The following is a 20681-nucleotide window of genomic DNA, read 5'->3' as shown; positions in this document are numbered from 1 at the left end:
TTGACTCAAGACAATAAATCCTAGGACCTAACAAACCATAGAAGCACGAAGAACATGTTTTTACCTAGAAGACCATCAATAATGAGCATGAAACCCATGCTTTAAGAATAATAACTTTTTCCTTTCTTTTCTTGCTTGTTACATAGTATACATATTCAAATGAGTGCAACAATGATGAACACCAAAACTAGTTACATTTCTCAACAACCTCTTGCTCTTACCAGATATCAACATCCTTCAGTATGGTCCATCTTCATGCTAGAGTAGTTTTCCATGAACCAAACAAACTTCCATGTAATATCTATTAGAGTTTCTATGACTCCCTCTGAAGTCGACAGTGTTCCATACTTAAAGAGACCATAACATATGTTGATTACTATCTTGATGCTCAACTATCATGTCTTCAACCAGAAGAGTCCAAACTATATCCAAGACATATCATGCTCATGCAACCAAGCATATTGTTGTAACTTGCTCTTCCTACAACGATCTAAAAAATGAATTTACTAAAGAAGAATTCAAAAACATGCATACCTCTTACATTAGCCAGTCATCTAGTCCACTTCCTTGGAACAAACTGCTTCTCATCTTAAAGGTGAGATTTTCATTATGCTGCAATTGTCCCTACAAAATTCTAGAAAGCTTGCTCCATAGTATATGAATATAGGATACTCTTGTAATGCTAAGTTGCACAAAACGATAAAACGTTTCGAAGTTTCCGAAACGGGTACGTTTAGAAACGTCACCTCCCAAAAATGGAAACGTCGGTCGAAACGTCAGCCAAAAAATCATAAATGTATATATAAATATATATATATATATATATATAAATAAGTGTATAACACATTATATTTGCAAGTAAAAAGGGGAAAAGACCCATAGATGACAATTTAGAAGGAAAAACAAGTCTATATTAACTCTCATAGATGATTACAGGATGGTCGAGTTTCAGCCAAGTTTTGGAGTTTCGAGTACAGGTATGACCCAAAATGTTGAGTTCCTAGAAGTTTCATGCAACATAGCTGTAATATCATCATGATTCTTCTTCTACAAATTGAAGAATCTTCCCATGATTCTATTCTTGTAGAAAAACTATGTGATCATGTCATGCCATGACATAATGTCAAAATGTTGCTACATGAATCCTTTTACCTTTTTTCCTTCCTAGATGACTGCTTTTAATGCAACTAACTTATGTACACTGAAATCTTCCAAATCCACATGCTGTTATCAATGACACCAAAATCAAGCTTCTACCAATGCATCTACTTGTCCTGCAAAAGCGTCATCATGATGGAGCTGCTTAATAGAAAAGATCCTTGGGATCTTCAACCTTTGGCTTCTTATCAAGTTCTTCATCATCCTTAGCTATATATATGAGCTCCATCTCTTTCCTTTCTCTTATTACCCCCTCTTATATTTAGGACAATCTCTCTTGAAATGTCCACACTTTTTGCAATCAAAACATTGTATCCTAGACATGTCTACCTTCTTTTGACGAGGTTCAAATTTCCCAAACTTCCCTTTCTTTGACTTCTTTACTTTACCAGCAAACACTTGAGACTTTCGATTACAATCAATGCCATCCTTTACTTTCAATCTAGTCTCCTCTATAACACATTGCGAACGTAATTCATAGAAATTTGGAGTTTCTTTTCTTGAGTACATACTAGTCACAAACGAGTTCCTTCAAGGTGGTAGAGCATTGAGAATGCAAGTTATTAATTTTGCATCTGAAATTGTTTCTTCAAGGGCATGCAATTGATCCTTCAATTGAGATATCTTCACAAGGTATGAAGCAATGTCTTCATCAAATGATACTCTAGTCTTGCGCAATCAACTCCCCAAGGTTATCATTTGTCCTAGGGTGTTCATTGACTTTGATGATGTCTTCAAGATCACTTCCACAGTAAGCTCACTTCAGAACGGCCCCAAGATACTAGATACTTTCTTCAATACTGTCTTCAAGAGGATATTTCCAAAATGTCAAACCTAGATGCCTTTTTCAAGATATCTAACTGTTGCTTCTTCTTGAATACTTGTCACTTCTTTAAGACTGCTTCTCACAAATTCCTCTTGTCTAGATACTTCTGATGAATTAACAGTGACTTTGGCCCTCTGATTAGGGCTTCTTACAATTTCCAACAAATCAGACCTAAATGCCTCTTTTAACTGCGGTCTTGATTCTTCATCAAAGTGCCTCTATTGGCTGGCTTATAAGGGTGCTTCTAGTCCACTGAAGCCTCTTCAAATTTATGATTACATGACTCGCATTTTCAAATGCACAGAATCTTACCTAGAATGGGTCTCTGACCATGCCTTTTGGACCTATTGAAAGATGATTAGGCTGCCTATTATCTACTTCTTGGCCTCTCCAAAGACCTCAAAACCTTCGGTCTTCCTGCACAAAATTTCAGACTTGTTTCAGAGGTTTAGACCAATGTTGCATGAAGCGGGGACAAAACAGGGACGTTTTTTGGAAGCAGGGATGCGGAAGCGTCATTTTCCAAAAATCTAGGAAGCGAAGCGTCTCGGAAGCGTTTACTATATAAACACACACAGATATATATATATATATATATTATTTTTTTGCATTTATATTAAAAAAAAATCCAAAATACCAAATTAGTTGTAGAAGACATGAAAACATGCATATTTTTACATAAATCAAGATAGATATGGCATCCATTGTACATCAATGATTAATTATTCTAGCATCAACCATCTACAATCTAGATTCCTCTTCTCTTGTCTAGCCTTTACCTCTACTTCAATTCTATAGGGATTTTAGTCAACATTGCCTAATTTTGATCAAACAGCTTAATCCAAGCCTTATAATATGGTAGAGAAAGCTTAACATTCCTGATCAATGATTTTGACTTGAGTGAAAGGTGCATAATTGTTAAGGCCATGACAAAGGAGTTCAACAATCAATAACACCAACACTGGGGGGGATACATATAGGACTTGTTGCTCTTGATTAAATGCCAATCACATGCCCTCATAAATGATATAATCCAATGAAACGCCACAATCCCATTGATCCTGAAAACTGTTAAGTCTGCTGAATTTTGCATGGGATATGAAATTCTATTTTTCCATATGAAGTCTGATGAGGTTGGAACCACTCTCAAACATCTCGAGTCATTTCATGGTAATGTTAAAAATTTAAGTAAAAGGATGGAAATGAAAGATAAAGGAGAATGTCACTTTTATTTTAAGAATTTAACATTACCATTAGGGAGCGCCTTGGGAGTATTCGGAAAGTGTAGTTCCTCACAGAACAGTTCAAAATTTCCAAAAACAAAAAAAGCCCCGCGGAACCGTCCACCTTCTCTTGGATGCGCTCGCGATCCGCAGTGGATACATGCCCGAACCTCCACAGATGAGCACCCGATCCTTTCTAGATCTGTGGAATAGGAAATAGGAACAGCAGATCGGGCAATGGCAGCCACGGATCGGGGCCCCACGAATCCATTTTTGCAAGAACCGCCAAAAAAAAGACGATCCACGGATCCAATTTTTGGATCCATGGTTCCGCCGAAGGATCAGTGGCGGATCTGTACGGGATGCAAATCTGCCTTTGGATCCTTGGGGGGGGGGGGGGGGGGGGACGGTTCCTGCAACACTGGTTTAGACTCGCTGTAATTTGCACAACAATGACCCAGAAATGTTCTTTTCTTGCACGACTCTACTTCTAGTTTACTCGGCCTTGAAGACAGATATAATTAGTCCCTTCTTGCTTGACTTCTTTCTGCACTGTGGTCACTTCAAAGAGCATTATAGAAACCTTCCTATAGTGATCTTCAAGCTGCCTTAGACCTTCACCTTCGCTCTGATACCATGTTGAGAAATCCAATAGGGCAACAAGAACAGTGATTTCTCTTTACTTGACAATTATTTGTGATAATATTTATTTCTTCTTCTTTGTTTATAATTCTTATCATCAAGATTCAAACAATTGCCAAAACCATGAAGATCAAAAGCAAGAAAGATGAACACAGGATATAGGCTCCAAGCCAGGGCAAAAACCCTTCCAAGGGGAAAACCTTGTAAAAGTTTCTCTTTTTATAGAATCAATTCAAATGAGACTTTCAAGACCCAAGACCAAAATCATCACTACCACCAACAGCGAAATAAAGCCTTCTCCATAAACAAGACTATACATTTTTTCGGCCTCCAAAAATAGGTCTGTAATTCTGCCTTTAGAAATTCGGACATGTAGTATGCCTAGAAACCCTAGAATAATCTCACACGAGTGAGATAGAACAGAAAAACCAGATTTTACACGGTTGCTAGGGTTCTCCTTCCTTCGCTAGACCTTCTCCTTGTCTTCTTTTATCTTCTTCACATGCTTTTCTTCTCTCTTACTGCAGATCAAATGTGTATGTGATATCTATCCAAATGGTCGAGGTTCACTTCCTTTTATAGCCTTTTTGAGGGCTCGAATAGGCCACTCTAGGCCAACTTCATCATGGCTGGCCGACTTGGCCTTGGGAGTCCATTAGACCTTTCTAGAAACAAAATAATAATTTGTTTCTTGTTACAAATGCCCAATGGGGTCTTTTACAATATGACAATGACTCTTTTGACTCAAGAAAACCCTAGGAGCATTATACAAATGCTTGACCTAGATGAAAAATGAACTGAGCATGAAACCCATGTTTTACAAATAATATCTTTTTTCTTCCTTTTGTACTTTTCTTTCTTCTTTCGATAGGTGCATGAAAAATACACAATGATATGAGTCAAATGACAATTATGAAAACCGAAACTAGTTACATTTTCCAACATTCCTAGCTGGTGATTTGGAAGCAAGTTACCAAACTTGGGTTGGGGTTGATTATGCAATTGGCAATATTAAATGTTTCCAGCCCCAGAGGGGAGAGAGTTCCTAGGTAGACCCATCAATCCATAGGTGTATGTGATCAGTGTGGACATGGAGAGGGAAGGATTTATGAAGATATCCTTAGTCATGGTACCAGCTGAACGAGGTCCAACTCCCTTAATATAATGATGATAAGAAGGAACAACAGTGGAAACCTAAATTACCCCTTCCTCAGCTTGGTTTTTCCAACCCTTTTGTGCGCCTTTTACTTCAATGATTCTCTTATCTTTCTTGCATAGATTGGGTGACCAGCTTGCTTTATGCTTTTCCAATACCCCTTATAGATGTAGCGGTATATTGCTCATTGAAGCTAAGACATTACAAGTTCCTTTGATTTAGATAGAGCATGACATGCTTAGGAACTGGGTGATGGCTAATGAGGGAGTTCGAGCTCAGGATAGGCTTTTTCCCACGTGCATACCAGCCCAGGCCATCTTTCGCATTTTTCATTTTCTCTCAGTTCTGGCCATATATGCTTTCATCATTCTTTCTACTGCATCAACCACTCATGCAAAATTTTCTGGGCCCTGATCATCATGTCAAACATCCATTTTTTTGAGGTGACTTTGTTCTTGCTAACAAGGACGCTACAAAAGGCTCTGTCAAAATTTGATGGAATGACCCCTATGTTTTGGAACATTGTTTAAGGAAGGGAGCATATGTGTTAGTTGAGCATAAAGGGATGTTAGCTTTTACCTGTGTAGAACAGATTATTTTCCAGCTATGGCACCTTCCTTGTCCAGCAAAGTAGAGAACAACAACAGCATGCTTCCCTCAACAGTTTCATACAACAGTAATAAGGCTCGTGAAACTTGTAATACATAGGCATTAATCTCATAAACAATTTGCATGCTTTTTCACAATCCTAAGACATAAAGCAAATAGATTGTTTGATCAACCACACATTCCATCAGTTCAAGCAAAAGATTACTCTCATATCTACACAAATTGCTTTGATTGATCATAGGGATACTCCCCTAGACTAGGATTTTCAGTCTGAAGTGTGGGGCAAAGCCACCGAAGTGACAGTGGGTGGCTTGCTGCTCTCTGGTTGTGGTTAGAAGTTTTCCATCTATGGAGAGTTTGAGTGGTAACACTCCCTTTTATCCTAGAAGTTCTATTGTCAGTTCTCACCTTGCTTCGTTTTTTGCACATATCAATGGCTGCATTTTGAGAAATCAGAAGGAGAGAACTCATCAGCCCATTGCTTGATAATATTTTCAATACTAGTTCATCCAAAGGTTTTTTTTTTGCAGGTTGTAATATTTTGAATGTTCAAGTATGCTCTCAGTCAAAGCCATGTCATTCAATACCTTGAATTTAGATCTTCAGGATTTTTAATATAATAAGTTGCTTGGAGACATCTCCTTGAGTGTTAAAATTTGCTATGACATAAACAAAGGATACATTAGGTTATCTGGAACTCAAGGAAGAACCAATAATTTGCCAAATAACAACTCCTGTAGAAGAGAAAATGTTATAAAATACTACACAACAAAAGAGAAGATAGGATAAGTGGTTAGCACAACAAAGAACTTGAACAGAATGTTTATATTCACTTTGAATTTTTTTGGTGTCACCAATACTTGAATTTCATCATGCAATCATTGTATCATCCATTTCCAGAGAATTATGAATGAACTAAAAATATAACTACCTTCAAGTCAAATTTTGCCAACGCAAGACGGCTGAATATAACAAGATGTATCAACTTCAAGTCAACTGCCCTGTTGAGACATCTTCTAAGGAGTATTGGTAACTGCTGCTGAACGGCCAACGAAGACCTTGCTCCAATGTCAACCCCAGGAGGTATAGTTGAATCAAAGCTTCCTGAGTTGCTAGCAACACCAACCTCAGCAAAAAGATAGCATAAGGCTGCCAAGATATGAGCAAGGCAGGAATTATCACTAGACTGCAAACCACACAACAATTCAAATCATTACACAACAAATCTCAGACAAGTAGTTACAGCAAATACTCGAATGTTCCACAATTACCAAAATGTTAAACAACACCCAGGGACAAGTCATAAAAAATCTAAGAAATTTGAAAAGCTTTGCTGCAAAAACAGATACGTAACTTAGAATGAAATGTTATTGATTTGGATATCAATTGCCTAGCTGTACCTAATGAAGATTCATGAATGAATGTTGTTTTACAAAAAATCTGTGGGGTTAACAGAATTACTTGTACAATGCAAATACCAGATCAAAACCAGCATAGCTAAGTTACGCTGAACCACAAGGACAAATGGACTATCATTAGTGTTGACGGCAGTATTTTGTGCACATTATTAGACTGCAAAATTCCCAAAGATGATTTCCTTAATTCATAATTCTCCCATATGCCATAATTCTCCGATATCCTCTTCAAGAAGCCTATTTCCTCTGCTTTGTAGCTGCAGAAATACTCTCTAACCCCTATCATATTACATGATGCCCCACTGTCAATATACCAAACTCCTGTGGTGGTCGAGCTAGATAAACAAGTTATGGAGGCATAATTCATAATTCTCCCATATGCAAAATTCCCAAAGATGATCGCCATAATTCTTAATTCTCCCATATGCCATAACTTAGCAAATAATTAAAAACTCACTAATTGACATAATTCAGATATTTCCTTGGGAAAAATTACATGGGCTTGGAGATAATTAACTCCTCACTTAAGACTAGAACACATGTCCAAGCTAAAAAAACTAGCACTCCCTCTTAACGAGAAAGGTCTTCTCCACAACACCCAACTTATCCCTGAAGAAGAGAAACTTTTCTCTACCCAAGGCTTTCGTCAAAATCAGTGTAACATGAATCATCGAGTGATCGCGATTACTCGCGAGTTTAAATCTGCTCAGCATCCAAAAGCCTCGAGTCAAAACTCTGCAAGTCAAACTTGTGTTGACCGAGTTTGACTTGTCGTCAACGCGAGTTTGACTCGCGAGTCTGCGATTGCGGCGTATTTCTCGTTTTTTTGGGGATTTACGATTTCGATTAGGGTTCGCTGCCGCCACATTCTAAAAGGTTAAGCTGCTATGCAGAGACACAGCATTCGAAAACGTTAAAGCAGAATACAGTTTCGGTCAATTTCAGTTAAGCCGCTTTGCAAGTTTGCAGAGACACCGCATTCCACAGACTTTGCATAGACGTTGTTTTCCAAAGTTTGCACAGACGCCGCATTTTGATTTTCCACAAGCTTTACAAAGACGCTAAGATGGGCGACGAGTAAGGAACCTGTTTGTTTCCGCTCATGTTAATTTGTTATCGTGATGTTAGTAAGGGAGACGAGAGATCCCATAGGCAGCAACATAACAACATACGTAGATTGATTGGTTCATTCAGTAGGCCTCATTTATTAGTGTTGGATTGATTCACTGCACTATTTCGAAACAACTCTAACATTAACCAACGCAGAGATGTTGCAAGAAGCATGACTTATGAGAATTGAGAAAGGTCCTTACTGGGCTACTGCGTGAGTGATTGGATATGAAGCCAGCGTTACAGCCTTAACTTATGAGGTCACCTCCAGCAAAGGAAGGTGTACTGCCCTTCTCCAGGTGTATAGCCAAGTGATTAGCGGTTATAGTCATACCCCACATGCATAGATACATGCAAAAGTGCGAATCCTTCTTCGCTACACTCTCCATGACTAGAAATTCAAATAACATATATGAGATATTATTTGGATACCACCACCAAGCCTTCTATGCATTTAAAACCACTTTACGAGAATAAAGGTGTGGGATCCAGTGAACATCCATTTAACTGTGATGCTATTGTCTTCGTGTGTTTTAAGTTCTTGGGAATTAGTATTTCCTTAAATTGATCTAGTCATAACCACTGCATAATGCTTGCTTCTCATATCGATTAGTTAATTGGCTACAAAAAAGCTAGTGGCAAGAGAGGCCTTTTGTTTTACGAGGGAAGTATTTTTAGGGGAGACAGGCCTTTTCTTTTGTTTAGCAATTAACTTAAGGGCTTCATTGAAGTTTTTATTTTTTGGTCAGTCAGAGTTATATAGTTATAACTTATATCTATATTTTAAGTTTTGAAAAGAGATAATCTAGATATAACTATATGTTGCCTAGCCTTCCCTAATATGTATGCCCAGCCTGCCCTAATCTATATCCTGCCTCCAGTTATTTAGCATGATTCCTAAGTTCAAACTTCAAACTTCAAACATATATGGCATTTTTAATTTTAATCTTTTATTGTCTTTTAATGTTTACAAGAGCCAAATTAAACAAAAGGCAGTGGGCATGACTCCAAATCTAAACAGAAGCCACAATTTAAACACAAGTCCAAAACAACAACAATGTCGAGGGAGAAGGACTTTGCTTGGGCTTATTGTGACAAGATTCCTGGAGACCCCAAGCTCCTTTGTAAATTTTGCAAAGCAAAATGTAGTGGAGGCATTTATAGATTCAAGTACCACCTTGCACAGATACATGGCCATGATATAGGTCTCTGCAAAAACGTTGACGAAAATGACGAACACCAAGCAACCTTGGCCATTGATATGTTGAGTCGGCATAATGCTAAGAAAGAAAAGCAAAAAAAAAGAAATAGGAACTCTCGGAGTTGACAATTTTTCTTCCACTACCCCCTTGTCATCTCCCTCTATTGAATCCTCAATGTCATTCCCAAGTTTCCCTCACATGCCTCCAAGTCCAAGTCAAACTCAAGGCCAAAGGCCAAATGAATCCTCTTGCATTCAACACTAGAGGTGGAAACATAAACACCTTTTTTGTTCCCCGCACAAAACCCGGTTCCCAACCTACCTTGGATGCCATTGGTTGGAAAAAAAAATATCCATAGTCAAGCAAGGAAGGCCATTGCTAACTTTTGGTACTATTCTGACATACCTTTCCATTGTGCCAAAAGTCATTATTGGCAAGCTATGATTGATGCAGTTGGTGTTGCAGGTCCACGGTCCAAAGCCCCGTCATTAGAGAGCCTTGGGACAGATTTGTTGTTAGAAAGTGTTGAAGATGTCATGCTTGCGCTATCTGAGTTTTGTTCATCATGGGTAGAAATAGGGTGCACCATCATGAGTGATGGAGGGACAGATCAGAGGAATAGAACTTTAATCAATTTCCTTGTATCTTGTCCAACAGGCACAATATTTATCAAATCAGTGGATGCCTCAGACAAGGTTAACACTGCGCAACTTATTTGTGAAATGATGGAGGAACTTGTTCAAGAAGTGGGAGAAGAATATGTTGTACAAATTGTCACCGACAATGCAGCTAATTATATGGCTACTGGTAGACTTTTTGAGATTAGGCACCCCACAATTTTTTGGACCTCTTGTGTTGCCCATTGCATAGATTTAATGCTTGAGGACATTGGTAAGCTTCAATGGATACATGAGGTTGTGGAGAAGCCAAAATCCATAACCAAATACCTATACAACCACACTATTGTCCTAAACACGATGAGAAAATACACTGAAGGTAAAGAAATGGTTTGACCTGCAATGACTAGATTTGCAACAGATTTCATATCTTTGCAATCTATGGTTGAGCAAAAGATAAATCTAAAGAAGATGTTCTTGCGACCTGAGTGGATGGCATCTAAACATTCCAAGACCCTTGAATGCATTGAAATTGTTGCACTTGTGTTTAATGGCAGTTTCTAGAAAGATATCGAAGAGATTATTGTTGTGATGGAATCCATTGTTAGAGTTCTTAGGTACTTCAAGTCTTTTAACTTTTTCATTTTTTAAATTTCATTCCAAGCTTCTTTTTATTTTCAATGTTCCATATTTCTTTAAATTTGAAAGCTTGAACTTTCAGGATGGTTGATGGTGACAAACCCACTATGGGTTACATTTATGAGGCAATGGATCTCGCAAAGGAGGCCATAAAAAGAAGATATGGGGATGAGGAGGCAAAGTATAGGCCTCTTTGGGACATTATTGATGCACGTTGGGATAGGCAATTACATTCCCCCTTACATGTTGTTGGGTAACTCTTAAACCCATAGTATTTTTATGATAAGAACAAATTTAATGAGGATGGGGAGGTTAGCAGAGGATTTATGACATGCATGGAAAGGTGCTTCCCTGATACAGAATTCCAAAGTCGTGTATTTTCTCAACTACAGGATTATAGAGTGCCAGCTAAATTATTTACCTATACCAGTGCTATACGAGAAACGTCTAAGATGTTGCCAGGTACCCTTTGAGGCTTGAAGGCTTCATCAATTCATTAAATTTGTTTAAACTTTATTTTGTATGTTAAATGTTTTATTAAATTTTGTTGTCTTTTTCAGTTTTTACTATTTAGTATTTAGTACTTAGTACGTCTACTCACGAACCCTTGCCACTTGCTAGGTTATTGGTGGCAAAACTTTGGTAGTGATACGCCAGATTTGAAGAGATTCACCATTCGAATCTTAAACCAAGCATGCAGTGCTTCGGGTTGTGACCGCACCTGGAGCATGTTTGAGAAAATACATTTTAAGAAGCGCAACCGATTGACACAAAAGCTCTTAAATGACCTTGTATTTGTCCATTACAATCTACGACTTTGCAACAAGCAAATACTAGGTGAGAGCTTGAATTTGAAGGTTTCATAATCTAATTTGCACTTTAAAGTTTAAACTTTAAAGTTCAAAGTCAAAATTTAATTCACATTTCAATGTCTCATGATAATGACAGGTTTGGATCATTCACCAATAGACCTTGAAGAGATAGATTTGCAAACTACAAATGCAGCAGATTGGGTCCAATTAGAGGAGGCTCCTCTTTTAAGCCTACATGACTTGGAGAACTTTGAGAGTCAAGCAAGCGAAGGAGTGGGAGGAATTGCTTCTATTTCTCACTCTTAAGAGTCTTAGACTCTTAGTTACTGATTTTTTTCTAATTAGTATCCAGTTTTTTGTAACTTTTAGAAGCAGATGCTTCTAGTTCTATGTAGACACTGGTTACGAGTCAGGACTCGGTACTTTGAATCATGTTTGGACTCATAACATATATGAGATACTTATTCATTCATGATATTTTGGACATCTATTGATATTATGCATTGTTTGGACATGGCTTTATTGAATATCAATGAGAAATGTTTTTTTTAATTCAATATATGTGTATATTTTTATTTATTGAATTCACCGATTTTTTCCCCATTTTTTTCCAATCCGATTAAAACTCTTCGCTCTTTTTCCTCGCCAATTTATTGTCGATTCCGAGTCCGGTAACATTGTTCAAAATGTCTACAACCTGCTGATCTGTGGGAATATAGTGTAGTCGAATTGATCCAATGTCTATGTTGCCATCTGCAACATGCTTGATCTTGTATATCCAATGAGAACCAACCACTGCCATGTCTAACAATCTAGGCACCACCTCCCAAACATCATTTTGTATGATGGAGTTGTACTCCACCATCGCATCCTGCCACACCTAGTCCCATGCAACCTCCTGATAGTTGGAACACTCACTGTCAATCCGCTCACTCATCAATGTTGCCTTGTACCCTGAATATCTCTCTGGCGGTCTCACGTCCTTGGTGCTCGACCTAGGAGCTCCCACAAACTTCTACACATCTGCCAAATTCTAAAGCACCTCTTTATTCCTTCTCCCACTAGTGGTAAGTGGAGCTTCAAGCACCTCATCCTGCTGCTACTCCACATACTGTGAACTCTCCTCTGAACCTGTACCTGTACCCGTACTAGTCATTCTACTCATACTCGTGCCCTGAGCCTAAGATCCTTGTTCGTCCCTTGGAGCTTCTGTTGGCTAACTCTGATCAACTATTGGCAACTCGCAAGACCTATTGAAGGCTTTCTCCTCCTGGAACTTTACATCCCATCTCACAATGATCTTCCTGCTACCTAGAATACAGATCATGTATGCCTTGGAAGTTTTGTTGTACCCAACAAAATATTCCTTCTCTGCAATCGAATCTAGCTTGGTGCGCTTCTCATCTGGAATGTGACAACATGCGATACTGCTAAAAACCTTGAAATGTTTGACTTTTGGCTGCTTCCTTATAAATGCCTCAATGAGTGTCATCTTATCCAACACCTTTTGCGAGACTCTATTCCGCATGTAAACTATTGTGCTACATGCCTCTGCCCAAAGATATCTAGGCATGTCTTGATCATATAGCATGGCCCTCGTTGCTCCAACTATCATCCTATTCTTTCTTTCTACAACCCCATTCCACTGTGGGTTGTACAGAGTTGTCCATTTCCTCTTGATTCCTTCCTTTGCAGAGAAATCCTTGAAGGTTTTCTCAATGTACTCACCTCCATTATCTATTCAAAGAACCTTTATCTCCCTGCCCGTCGAGTTCTCCACAAGAGCCTTAAACTCTTGGAAATGACTAAAGACTTCATCCTTTGTCTTCAAGAAGTCAATCCAAGCCTTCCTAGAGAAGTCATGAACAAAAGTCATGAAGTGCTCATAACCCTTGAAAGACTTAGTGGACAATGGACCACAAATATCAGAATGTCTCAAGTCTCGAACACCCTTGGCTCTATTGTCACTCCTTGAAAATGTTGCTTTCGGAAACATCCCAAGTATGCACCCTTTGCACATGTCACCATGTTCTGTGCTTACTTCTAGAACACCTATGATGGTCTCTCTAAGCAACTTAAGTGCTTCATGATGGATATGATCGATCCTCCTAAGCCATAACACTCCCATATCTCTGCACAAAGGATTCTTGATGATTGCACCACTGGACCTAGCACGCCCCCAAGCTGACCTTGGCACTACCTAATGGGAAGGCCATGATTCAGAGCACATATGAGGATGGTCTTCGATGAGATGACTAGGGAGGGCTTGTTCCACTTGATGGAGCCCTAACACTAGTGAGAGGAGGCCTTGTGTTGAACATTGCAGACCCATGGAGATGACATGGTGACACCCCAACGAGATTTGGGACCCCTGAGGATGATTTGAGGTGGATTTGAGGTACACATCTCAATTGTTCGATGATCCTGGTACACAAACACATTTTCAGCCTTCATCTCACCATCACAAGATATTTGGAGCCCAAAAATGGCATGATGTCAACATTTATGAGGCTTACGGCTAATTCGTGTCGGCATTTATGGCATGTTTTAGCATTGAGGTAGTGGGTTGGCTTGTAACCCAAGGTTTACCTATTGAAAACTTGTTTTAGGATCCTCTTAGGCTCAAATTAGTTGAGGTATGCCTCATATAAAAAAAGGTCACCTCACATTTGTTTCTCATCATAACTTGTGGACTATTTTGGCCTAGTTGTTGTGACTTGTATTCTTGTCGAGCTGTGATCTATTGTGGATAACTTTGCTTTTGGAGACTAGCTCTGATTGTGGAGACAACACTTTGGAGTAATAAAGGACTTGTTCATGCATATCTTATGACAATTGCTATACAATTGTTATTGTTGAGTATCTTTTTAATGGTTATTGCATGGAATAATTGTTGCTATGGTTTATAAGCTCTTGTTACATTGAATATTTTTCAAGGAATCCTAGTAAAGTATTGCATGTTTCGACTAGAGAATGTATGACATCCCTTGAGGATCTTCAAGTAAGCTCTCTTCATGATTTTATCTCATCATAAAGAGGTAACTAGGGTTTTTCTTGGCCTTAATCCATTCTAAGGTTTGATATCTTCGTAAGTAGGTTTCCCCTAGACACCATCACCAAGGAACAAGCATTGGCATCCACATAGGTGATCATACATCATTGGAAATGCTTTTAAACCTATTTTTATCCCTCTTCTCCAGTTTTTGCCCTTCAAGGCAATTCGTTAGGCTAGGGAATAGGGTCGAATTCAACTAGGAGTTTGTTGGCTTTTTGTGGATCCATACACGTGGACCGAGTTTCATTGCATAAAAAATCTAGCCTTTTCCACAATTAATTTTGACTCCTTATGGCTAACGTCACAAGCCCTAGGTAATTCTACCTTAGGAAAACCCTAACCTAACACTAAGCTTCAACTTAGGGCTTTTTGAAGCTTTGTGGCTCCTTTAGTTGATCATATCAATCTTTCACAAGCCTTTTCTTGGCCTTATACACCTTGGTAAGCCATTATCATTGATTGTTACTTAAACCCTAGGTCATAAGTGCCTTTCATAACCCTATTTAAGTGCACGCTTTTCCTCATCTTTGTTGAATTGAGACCTATCCTTAGTTTGAGTTCCTTTCTTGAGCTTATCCATTTGTCACCTCTAAACCATGGACTTAGAATACCTGTTAGTTGACCAATATCAAGAAGCCTTCTTTGTGGTGAAAGTCCACTAAAACCAAGGAGGTGGTGTGCTATGGTGATAGTGGGCCTCCACCTCATTGTTGTCTCCTAGTTTGTCTCTCATCTTGTGAGCCCCCTCACAAGACTTGCTAGATTTTGACACAACATCTTTTGGCACCGTTGTTGGGGAGGATTTGAGTCAACCTCGTTATTTGAAGATTAAGCTTCATTCCCTTTGAAGAGAACACTTGAATGAAAACAATATAACTTCTCTTCAAGCGACTCCTACACCTCATAACCATGGGAGAAGGGAATCCTTATGTTGAAAAATAATGTAGCTATGGTTGGCATTTTTCATTACAAAACATGAAGAAGAATTTAACTTGTTGTCTCCTACAAGTTGGCTTCAAGAAACCTACATGTCGGCTTCATTAGGGCTAATTAGCCCACACATGACTTATAAAGTTATATAAATATGTGCTTGTTGGCTCTCATTTTATCATCACAACACAACAAGTTCAGTCTACTACTTCAGAGCTTATTCACATGTGCAAAGTTCATAAAAAGGATTATCTTTTGGCTACATTGTCTATCTCTTCAAGGCTCGTTGATTACAGTTGACTTGGGCATCAAATTGACTTTTGTTCTGTTCATTTTGGAGGTCGAAGACTTCAAAAGGACCTTGACTTTCGCTGACTGTAACTTCACTCTATTTATGTGACGTTGACTTGAGATGACCGTGGGTTTTGGGCCAAGTTAATCTTTGTTGAGCTTTATGTGGTGGCTTAAGGACTGCATTTTGGCATCTTGTTACAGTGATCATAGCACTAAACATCCACCTAGTTGTGAAGTCTAGTACAGCTGATTTGAAGTTGACTCTCTCTCTACGTTGATAGACTTTGACTGGTATTTTTCATTGAAGAGTAATTTGGATTTATTGGAACATTCTGATCAAAGTTTCTCTCACATAAGGAAAGAATTTTGGGTTTCCCTTGTGGGTTTTGCCCTGGTTGTGAGCCTAATTCTGCTGTCTTGTCTCTTATTGTTTATTGTTCTTTGTTATCTCTATTTACTGAAGATTTGAATGGCCGAAGCTTTTCGTGTACAGCTACTTGTTGATTAAAGTATAAAGAAGGAATTGATTGCATCAATAGAAGAAGTTAACAATGGTGAAAAACTATTCTAGTCCTAACCACACTAGAATCTCAACATCGTATCAGAGTTGGGCTGAAGAAAAGTCAATGAAGTCACTCCGAGAAAGACACAAATGAAGGATTCCTTGTCAATATTGGCAGAGACCTAAAAGAATGTTAGGGTTTGAAGTAAACCCGAGGGACCCTCAAACAACTATATATTGGCATCTATATTCACCATTTCCAGACAAGCATTTTCGTGATCCTTTCTATGATTTCTCCGAGGCAGTTTGGAAAATTTTTGGGGCAAGAATGCGTATAATCTCTAGGCTAAAATATGAGTTATTCTGGGCTTCTATGCTAGTATTTTCTGTAGTTTATGGGCTTGATCATGGCTTATTCTGGGCATTTATGCGAGCATTTTTTGGCTTAATCTTTGACAAATAAATGCGAGTTCATCTTCTGAGTTTTGTGGAGACTTCTTCAATGTCAAATGCAGATACTTTCCACATGGATATGTGAGAATTATGGGGAGACAAGTCCAAGGTTCTGATGTTCTTCCATATATGGTTTTGTTCCCATATGATGATATGATGCTCTGCATGCAGGTTACTTCAAAATAATCCGAGTCAAATACCCAGGTTTTTAAAAGGTATACTTCAAGTTGCCAGATGTTATAGTGAGTATGCTACTAGATCCGAGTTGTTCCGAGGTGACAAATGCAACAATTGTTTGATCCACACGTTACACAATTTATATGACCCAGTGACAAAGGTATGTTATATGGAGTGCTCAAATTGCAAAGAGTATGCATTGTGTATAGCATGCACAACATAGTATGTATGTGATGCAAGTGGTATGCATATAATCCAAGCCATCTACTAAGGTATGACAGTATATGATGTGAAGTATGTTGGAGTATGTAAGTGAGTATGGTGTAGCACTGTACATGATCCAAAGTTGCTATTGTACGGTTGATTTATATGATTCAAGTTTCTATAACAATTGTTGAGTAATGATGTGAGTTTGTGCTTATAGTATGTATGTCATTAACAGCGATTTGTAAAGAAGACATGGCAGACAATATATATGACATGACAGACACCCTTGGTATGTATGACATGGCAAACAATATGTATGACATGGCAGATAGCATATACGACATGGCAGACAATATGTATGACATTGTAGACAATATATATATGATATCACAGACAGTATGTATGACATGGCAGACACTGTTATGATATGTGTGACATGGCAAACAGTAATATGACTCTGACCTAAGTTATGCCCTATCAAGATCCGAGCTGTTACAGTCCATCTGAATTGTTACAGTACATCCAGCACATACTATGAAAGACACATTTAATACAAAATGAGGGGTATGTAATGTACAGTATGTACACAATGTTTGCATGAGTAACAGTGATACTGATATATGATAGTACTCTTGGTATCATTATCCTTATGTATAAGTTTTCGGACATCTGTTTGATATGTCAGTGGTATGATGCAACATTGATTGACTTGACAGTAACTTGATATGATAATGAAACTTGGACAGTATATGGGACTAGGTATATCCTACATTGATGATATATGTCAATATGGTAGTAATTTGAACAGTTTGTGTTTGGTGTAATCCAGAAGGAATTACAGTCATCTTTGAGGATGTGTTCCTATGACCAAATTCTACTTGTTGCATTAACAAGAAGAACCGAGTCAGCAATGACTGTAGTATGCAGGATCTGTGACAAGCCTAGGCTCCAAGTTGCCTTACACCTCTGAGGAATCTGATTACATGAACTGTGTGGAAGAAAGAAAGCCGACTATACGAATACTCCTTAAGTAAAGAACCTCAAAAAAAGTGCCATATATAAATATTCGAGCAGAAGAAGGACGATACTCATTGCTAAATAACCAACCTATAGCTCCACTATAAGTCTCCAATTGAAAGAATTGTTTTTGGTTTCATGTTTTGGTTGAAGACTTGCATATCTCTAAGGGTTTGACCAAGAAAGTCCTAGTGTTTGTAAAACCCTAGGATTTCCTTTGTTAAAAATGATGAAGAATAAGCATTAGGGTTTGGGACTAAAACCCTATCAAGTCAAAAGGAGCTGCAAATATTACAAAAAAAAGACGTCGTGGGCCTGTGGATTAATTACTTCCCTAGCTCCTGAATGAGTTGACATCTTGGTAATGAGGTTGATTTGCAGGATGGATTTAAAGATCAAGAGGGAGCTACCACAATCTCAAAAAGATAAGTATCTTGTATTTCTTTGTTTTAATTATTACTAACATTGGATTGTTTTGTAAACCTTGGGTAGGGTTTTGGAAAAGAAAGCCTAGGGCTTATGAATCAAACCCTGGACCTTATTGCTTTCATTTAAGAAGATTTGACATCTTAAGGTTGATCTACTAAATGAATGTAAAAGAACTAAAGATTAAGAGGGAGCTGAAAAGATAAATATCTTGTGTTTTTCATTTTACTTTTAGATAATTAGATCGTTACTAATGATGTGAACTCTTTACAAGGACTCCTTGTTGATGATATGGACTCAACGATAATGATGTGGACTTGTTGATAATGTGGACATATTCATAATGATAATGATGTGAGCTTGTTGATGTGGACTCATCAATGATGCAGACGATGAACTCTTTAATGTTGCGGACTCCTTAATGTGAACTCTTTATTGATAATGATGTGAACTCCTTGATGTGGATTCATTGATCATGAACTCCTTGATGATGTGAACACCTTGATAATCTAGATGTGAATTGTTCGTTGATGTTGATGTGAATATGTAGATGATGGACTGCTTGTGAACTCTTTGATGCTGATATGATTTCCTGATGATATGGACTCCTTAATGATGATGAAGAGGACTCCTTGATGATGATAATGATGTAGACTCGTTGACAGCGTAGACTCCATGATGATGATGATGATGATATGGACTCCTTGATAATGTGATGAGATTGACTCGATCCGGGAAGGATAAGATCAAGAGAGAGTTGACACACTCTCAAAAGATAAGTATTATATTTATTGTTTCTATTGATTATTTCATCATAAGTCTCTTGGATTACTTGGTTGTTCTCATTCTTCCAAAGCCTCCTAGTGAGGATTGCAAGTACATAATGAAGACTGCCAAGGTGTGGCATATCATTGGAAATATTGGAAGAACAATGTGACAAAAAAAGACTCATGATAACCTTTATATATGTAGGTGGCTAGAAGTTTTGAAGACTGATGTTGATCTAGATACGCAAAATATGAGCCCACGATATTTTTGCTACGTATAGGACTTTTGTGTAAAAGGGAGTTGCTTTTGTAAAGGCATGAACTTGATGATATCTTACGCATAATGGACTGCAGGTCCATCTCCCCAACGAATGATTTCATGAAGATGCAAGACTCTGATATTGATTGGTTCATTGATCTATCAGATGATTTTTTGTTTCCATTGAAATTTGTTATTGCCTGTTGGACTTGATTATGGCTTGCTGGATTCCACTATGGTTGTCGATGCCTGCTTCTATGAGAAGCCAGTTATTCTCTATTGGATTCAACTATGGATACTGATATTTGCTTCTCTGAGAAGCCACTTATTGTCATTGGACTCTACTACACTTATCGATGATTGCTTCTATGAGAAACCACTGCTGAAGTCTATCATTAGCTATTGAAGTTTAGAGAAGCTTTGACCGAAGCTAAATCAACAAGTTGAATATTGTTGAGATCCACCATGGCTACATTTCTAATGATGAATTCGTTTTTAATGTTTATGTAAAGAGACTAGAATAGCTAAAAATCCCCTTGAAGAGGGAGCATTGATTACATAGCATCATATTATATGGACCATCTCCCGGACGCTATGTACCATGAGACATTGTTGTTTGGGAGATGCATTCTTGATTCCTCCTGTAGTGTGTGTCGTGAGACATTGTTGTTTGGGAGATGCATTCTTGATTCCTCCTGTAGGTTGTGGTGTAAGACATTCTTGTCTGGGAGATGTATTGTTGTATTCCTCTTGTAGGTTGTATGTCGTGAGACACTGTTGTCTGGGAGATGTATTGTTGATTACTACTGCAGGATGTGTGCCATGAGACATTGTTGTCCAGGAGATGTATTGTTGATTCCTCAAATAGGTTGTGTGCTAAGACCTTGTGGTCCAGGAGATGTATTCTTCCTATAGACTATGTTGTGAGACATTGTTGTCCGGGAGATGTAGTGATGATTCCTCCTTTAAGTTGCGTGTCGTGACACCTTGTGGTACGAGAGATGCATTGTTGATTCCTCCTGTAGGTTGTGTGTTGTGAGACCTTGTGATCCAGGAGATGCTTTGTTGGCTCCTCCCTTAGGTTGTGTGCCATGAGACTCCATGGCCAGGGAGATGTTGTGAGATGGATGTTGTGTATCTTTCCTTATGATGAATTTGAGGTTGTGTTCTCTTCCTTAGGTTGTG

At 38.3% G+C, this 20681-nt stretch overlaps 1 protein-coding gene across 2 annotated transcripts in view; it reads right to left on the bottom strand.

Annotated features, from left to right (window-relative positions):
* The window catches only part of LOC149228080 (anaphase-promoting complex subunit), a 381219-nt gene that overhangs the window by 200025 nt on the left and 160513 nt on the right, over nucleotides 1-20681 (bottom strand). The window contains exon 10 of one of the 2 annotated variants that reach the window (XM_089378044.1): nucleotides 6546-6800. The exons of the other annotated variant lie outside the window; for it this stretch is intronic. Within the exon in view, the coding sequence (XP_089234170.1) occupies nucleotides 6546-6800 (255 nt within the window). The remainder of the gene's footprint in view (nucleotides 1-6545; nucleotides 6801-20681) is intronic. 2 annotated transcript variants of the gene reach the window in all.

The sequence above is a fragment of the Pinus tabuliformis genome, chromosome J (genome assembly GCF_031772625.1).
Source record: "Pinus tabuliformis cultivar Carrire ecotype Pingquan chromosome J, CPIR1, whole genome shotgun sequence".
Lineage (NCBI taxonomy): Eukaryota > Viridiplantae > Streptophyta > Pinopsida > Pinales > Pinaceae > Pinus > Pinus tabuliformis.
Note: the sequence above shows the minus strand (reverse complement) of the source record. Positions and strands in the feature narration are given on the sequence as shown.